Source organism: Solanum tuberosum, unplaced genomic scaffold, assembly GCF_000226075.1.
Source record: "Solanum tuberosum cultivar DM 1-3 516 R44 unplaced genomic scaffold, SolTub_3.0 scf00095, whole genome shotgun sequence".
NCBI lineage: Eukaryota > Viridiplantae > Streptophyta > Magnoliopsida > Solanales > Solanaceae > Solanum > Solanum tuberosum.
The window spans coordinates 1,520,437-1,526,239 of NW_006239021.1; the positions used below are offsets into that span (position 1 = coordinate 1,520,437).

The window sequence follows — 5,803 nt, forward strand, 5'->3', positions numbered from 1 at the left end:
GGGGTGGGGGTACCATAAATAAAAAACAAATCTATGTGCAACAATATTTTCCCACTCCCTAACTTTTGCTGGATCGTATATATTTAGTTGGAAAGTTGTGTATTTGGAGACCCTCAAAGTTAGCACAAAATTATGCCTTGGATGTCAAATCTGAATTGGTTTTGTGATGTTGGATTGTGTGACATGATGACGTAAGTGGTTTATATATCGTATGTATCCTGACTAGAAAAGTTACATTCAGGAGAAGGTACAGATATTTGTCTTAATCAATAATCATTTAATTTAGAAGTTAAGTGTTTTTCAATTACTTTTCTCTATGGTAAGCCTTGAAGAAAATCACGGAATGGATGATCGAGATAATGAACTTTGATAGATCTATTAAATACTTTTCAGAAAAGATTGGCTTGATGTTCAATGAATTTCTTAAAATAATTCTGCCTAAATTGCAAATTTTATTCTCCCTTTGAATAACTTGCTCAGGTGAATATGAGGCCTTCAAATTTGTACAATTAAATTTGAAATGTGGTCCTATTATTCAGGCATCTATGAATCAACAAAACTGATCTGTCCCACTCTGTATCTTGTCATTTTATGTGAAATATTTGAGTGTCTACTATTAGCAAAACAAAGGGCTTTGTGTTAACTTGGAGAAAGATTCACTAGAGCATACTATAACATCCATGAACAAAAATTCAGCAATTTCTGTTTTTACCACACCAACAATTATCTAAAGAAGTGCACATTATTATCTTGATTTTATGTGAAATAATTGGAAATCTGTGAATGACAGATTGTTCAGAAGTAAGTTTCAGTTAACCAATAGAATGCTTATGCGACGTACAAGCAGTATAAAGTTCTAGATTCATCTATTTATTCTCTTTTCGTAATTTTATTTGCAGAAATCTTTCCAGGATCTTCTCCGAAAGCAGGAAGGTGATAGAGCAATTTGGGAATACCCATTCGCTGTTGCTGGCGTCAATATCACATTTATGCTTATCCAGATGCTCGATCTGGAAGCTTGTACGTGTACCACATCTACACTCTTTTATATACTCAAAGTTGTGAAGTCTCGACAAAATTCCAGACTATATGCTTTTAAGTAGGCCCTTCTAATGAAAAATGAGATTTGAGTTTCTAACAATCAATACAGAGTCTCTCATGCACAAGTATATAGTCCAACCAAAGATGCTTAATTCTCCCTGCAAACTTGTTTTGATATACGTAATTAATTGTGTTTTTATCTCTGCAGTAAAACCTAGAAATCTGGTTGGAGCTACTTTCTTGAAGTTTCTTGCAGGTACATTTTTTTTGAGATCTGTCTCTACTTTCAGGTTTTCGTATAGTGCTGCTAATTTCTCTTTCATTTTGATGCATTCATTACTGCGTGTAGATGTGTCTTTTTGTTTCTACTTCTCTTCTGTGTTAAATAAGAGAAGTCAGTGAATCTCCATTTAGTCCTTCATAAATGTGAAGTCGTACTTTCATCTGCATTTATCCTTTGCTCTTCTAAGCAAAGTTGTTTCCTTTTTACAGAAAATGAATCAGCGTTTGATCTGCTATATTGCATCACATTTAAGCTGATGGATAATCAGTGGCTTGCCATGCGCGCATCATATATGGACTTCAATGTATGTATTTTCAGCTTACTGATATTCAGTTATGGATATGGAATGATCAAATTCTGCTGCTACCTAATCCAGTTCTTTTGCATTTGAAAAAGTTTTCATGTCTCTTTCACTTAAATTCTTTCTTAATTGTTTCACTTTGGCTAGCATTATCTTAATATCAAAGAGATGTGAAATCCTTGGTACAGAGCAGCCTGCAATTTTGCTTTTACTGGCGATTGTGGTTTCTGAGTAACATGTTTGTTGTGACTCTTTATTGGTGTATTTATCTAGTTGGTATTGGGTTCAATCAGAGAAATTCACTATGGATATCATACTACTTGGTAGTACACTACATGTGAATTTAGAGTCCTGATTTTAGATATGCTATGTTCTGGCAGGCGGTCATGAAGGCTACTCGTCGTCAACTAGAAGAGGAGCTTCTGCAAGAAGACATTACACGGCTAGAAGATTTACCATCATACAACCTTCTTAGTCGATAGTGTTTGTAGGCATGACTTTTAAGAAAATGAGAATATGGCTTCCGTATGCATGTTTTGTGGCATTTATTGGTGGTGTTGTTACGTAGTAGCTTTTGATGGGTGGGTGTTTACTTTGTAGAATTCAGCGGATAGGGAAAATGGGGATTAATGTTAGAGCAAGTACAATGTTATTCCCTTGTTTCTTGAATTTGGAAAGGGTCACACCTGATGATTGGTCTCAGTAGTGATGGTAGGAATTCAAAGATTGCCTTCAGAGACTACCTTTCTCTTTAATTAACTCGTAAGGTGGTAACCATCAATAGTCTGTCTATAAACAAGACTTTGTAAGACTTTAGACCAAGACGTGTCCGTGTAAACTGACTGATCCTTGAAAGAGATTGTGATATCAACGGGACCTATATTCATCTTATATCTTGAATCCTGTTGGAATCTAATTAAATTTGAACGGCTTCTATGGTTGCCTTCCGACCCACTTGTGACTTGTGAGGTCATGTCAAAAGGAGGATCCATCTTGGGATGTACACTTGCCCAAAACAGAGTGTTCCCTTGTTAGTGTCAAGTCAACTTACAACATCTGTTGATTAAGCAGTCACCTCAACACAACCTGGGTCTTTTGTATCATAGCACCAAATTAGTGCGCATTACTCAGCATACAGTAACAACCCCTTCTAGCATAAACCGGCTGATGTGTACTTGCCAGCCCATGAGCAGCGAGAACAAGTACCGACAGCCTGAACTATAGACAATTCTTAAGTGCAAGAATTCTACATTTCAACTGTGGCAGTTATTCCACGCCTTCATTTTCTATTTTATTTATATTGGCTATTTTCAGTGTACACCTAACAAGAAATAAATAGGCCAAACTTCACACTGGTTTTTATGCTAGCAGAGACCAAGCTCCAAAATACTGACCTCTTTCAGACCAAAGTCGATTGCAGCAACAATATGATTATGAACCAAAACTCACATCCACAAGCACTAAAGTTACCAAATCTTAGTGCATATTGCACACAAACATGTTGCCAACTACTCCCTCTGTCCCATTTTATACAACTTACTTTCCTTTTTAGTCAGTCCCAGAAAGAATGACACATTTCCATATTAAGTAACAATTTAACTATGAAATGTCTATTTTATCCTTAATGAAATGATTTACAGCCACACAAATTTCTATCATTTATTTTGAATCGCAAATTTTAAAAGTCTTCCTTTCTTTAACTCCGTACAGAGTCAAACTACCTCATGTAAAATGAGACAGAGGGAGTACCATTTATAGCCACAGCATACAGTTAAGGAACATTGTTTGACGTTACACTGACTTTTGAAACAAAATTTTAAGACGCTTTTTTCTTTTAACAAGAATAAAGAAAAATGTGAAGCAAACAAATGATGAAAGCTCACACTTACTTGAAAGTGCAACACATAAACAAAATGATCAAATATCACATCATTAAGTCTCAAATACCAAACTTCTGGACTCAAATGACATACAAAATTCATAAGTTAAAACCAAACAGGCAAGACCACAGAAAGAGTTCTAAATTCATAAAACTTTTCTATTCATAGATCCATGAGTGAAGGCTGCTCTGCCACTCTGCAATTCCTTCGGGGAACCAAAGAGCAATCTCCTTCCTAGCACTCTCAACAGCATCACTTCCATGAATAACATTCCTGTAATCAAACAGGTCAGGGTCTTAGACTTCAGCACTATGGTTAAGGTGCGGGCAATAAGCAAAATCAACATTGAACAGAAAAATAGTAAACATCACCAAGCTCCTATTCTAGAGAAGGGAAATAAACATTAACATAACAAGTAGATCTTGAATTAGTATAGTTTATTCATATACACAGATGTTTTACCTGCCAATGTCAATAGCAAAATCACCACGGATGGTACCAGCAGCCGACTCCAAGGGGTTGGTTGCTCCAATGATCTTCCTGCCAGTGGCAACTACACCCTTACCCTCCCAGACCATAGCAACAACAGGTCCAGAAACAATATACTCAACAAGCCCATTAAAGAAAGGCTTAGCAGACAAGTCAGCGTAATGCTTCTCAGCAAAGGCACGGTCCACAGTGATGAGCTTCAAGCCTTTATACATGCAAAGTAAAAAATCACAACCAAATCAACAATTACAGTCAAAATAAATTCAAAATACAACACTACAGAGAGAATTCTTTTAACGGTAACAATGACACATTAGCTGGATAATGTGGCATTTGCAAAGAGCAATAATAATTACGCAAGGAGGCAAAGTAAACATACTAGACTGTTCCAATCCATATTACTCTTATGTAAAAGAAACAAATCTCCAACTGAAAAATCATTGCAGTGTGGGTCCTGACTAATCATAAGATTTTTGTGATGTAATTGGGACACTAAATAAATCGAGTACTAAATTAATCATACTTTGTAATAATTGATTAAATTTTACCTTTCAAAGAGAATCCTTTCTTCTCAAATCTGCCGATAATCTCACCAACCTGAAGCATAACATTCAAATGAGTGCACAGTAAGAAAAGAAAAAAAAAAGCCTGCCTTATCAAGGATTTAGTAAACTAAGATACAAATTGACAATATATAACATTTATTAGACAAAAATACACACTGAATCAAAGCTCAAAGTGATAGATCTTAAAGAAACACGATTTAGGAAGACGAACCAGGCCACGTTGGACACCGTCAGGCTTGATCATGATGAAAGTCTGCTCCATTTTTGCTTCTTTGATGTTTGCTCAAGTATGGTGTGAGGATTAACAAATAGCAGTACGCGGCACTTTAGTGAAAAGACGGAGAAGGGGTATTTATACGGTAACGGGTCGGTGACACTTTACATAGTAAACCCTAATTGTTCGATGGAATATTCTCGGGTTTTTTTCCTTTTTGGTTTTGTTTTAACCCGAACGAAAGCCCATAGGAAAATTCACCAGGCCAGAACCCAGCAATAAACGTATCTCGGTTTTGAAATTGTTGAACATACAAATATTTGATGTAATGAAAAAAAAGGAAAATGTAAGTCGTAAGTTGGAGATCATATTTTGGTTAAGATGCTTGGAGACTATTCTATTTTAAATTTTATTTCATGTCTATATAAATATATTTCTTTGAAGATATATCTAAAAAATTTCATAAATTCATAAAATATTCAAAAAGAGATTGAAGTATGACCATACTCTTTTTGACAATCAAATACTTTCTTTCTTGAAGATTTGTTAAGTAAATCCTTGACATATAATGAGATTAAAATTCATTGATCATATAGAACTTATATTAAGTGAGAACAGTTAAACAACCTAATATTTTTTAGAGATAATATCTCAAATGATTATTCAACTTTGCATAGTTCACTTAGAAAATTACTCAACTTTTATTTATAACTCAAAAGTCACTTAACTATTGATATCTCACTTAGAAAGTCACTCAACTATTGATATTTTACTTAGAAAATCACCCAACAAACTTAAATGATTTGTTTATTAAATTTTGTTGAAGTCTAAATTTTATTTTAAATTAGTTTTAAGAATTAATAAAATATTTATTTTAATTATCTTATTGACCTACTTCAATTATTTATTTACAATTTTTTTTGATAAACGTACAGTAGCATTTTTCAGCATATTTAATTTTAGCAAGACAATAGCAAGTTTTTTTCTCAATTGCTACTGTACGTTTAAAATAGTAGAAATCTTTTATTA

At 34.3% G+C, this 5,803-nt stretch overlaps 2 protein-coding genes across 3 annotated transcripts in view; one reads left to right on the top strand and one right to left on the bottom strand.

Annotated features, from left to right (window-relative positions):
* Window positions 1–2,441, top strand: part of LOC102605961 (ELMO domain-containing protein A-like) — a 7,672-nt gene extending 5,231 nt beyond the window's left edge. For both annotated transcript variants that reach the window (XM_006347921.2, XM_006347922.2), the window contains 4 exons: window positions 900–1,020; window positions 1,250–1,297; window positions 1,534–1,628; window positions 2,006–2,441. In XM_006347921.2, coding sequence (XP_006347983.1) covers window positions 900–1,020; window positions 1,250–1,297; window positions 1,534–1,628; window positions 2,006–2,107 — 366 coding nt within the window. In that variant the 3' untranslated portion in view covers window positions 2,108–2,441. The remainder of the gene's footprint in view (window positions 1–899; window positions 1,021–1,249; window positions 1,298–1,533; window positions 1,629–2,005) is intronic.
* A 1,053-nt stretch (window positions 2,442–3,494) lies between these two features.
* LOC102578209 (nucleoside diphosphate kinase) lies at window positions 3,495–4,974 on the bottom strand. Its single transcript, XM_006347923.1, has 4 exons — window positions 4,772–4,974; window positions 4,543–4,591; window positions 3,968–4,199; window positions 3,495–3,778 (listed from the first exon to the last, which is right to left on the bottom strand). Exons 1-4 carry the CDS (start codon window positions 4,820–4,822, stop codon window positions 3,664–3,666), a joined length of 447 nt encoding a protein of 148 aa, XP_006347985.1. The 5' UTR covers window positions 4,823–4,974; the 3' UTR covers window positions 3,495–3,663.
* Between the last annotated feature and the right edge of the window lie 829 nt (window positions 4,975–5,803).

Coding starts and splice junctions, on each gene's coding strand:
- LOC102578209 (XM_006347923.1), bottom strand. CDS start 4,822: ATGGAGCAGACTTTCATCATGATCAAGCCTGACGGTGTCCAACGTGGC. Junction 4,200..4,542: donor GAAAGGATTCTCTTTGAAAG/GTAAAATTTAAT, acceptor GCATGTATAAAG/GCTTGAAGCTCATCACTGTG. Junction 3,779..3,967: donor TTTGCTATTGACATTGGCAG/GTAAAACATCTG, acceptor GTTTGATTACAG/GAATGTTATTCATGGAAGTG.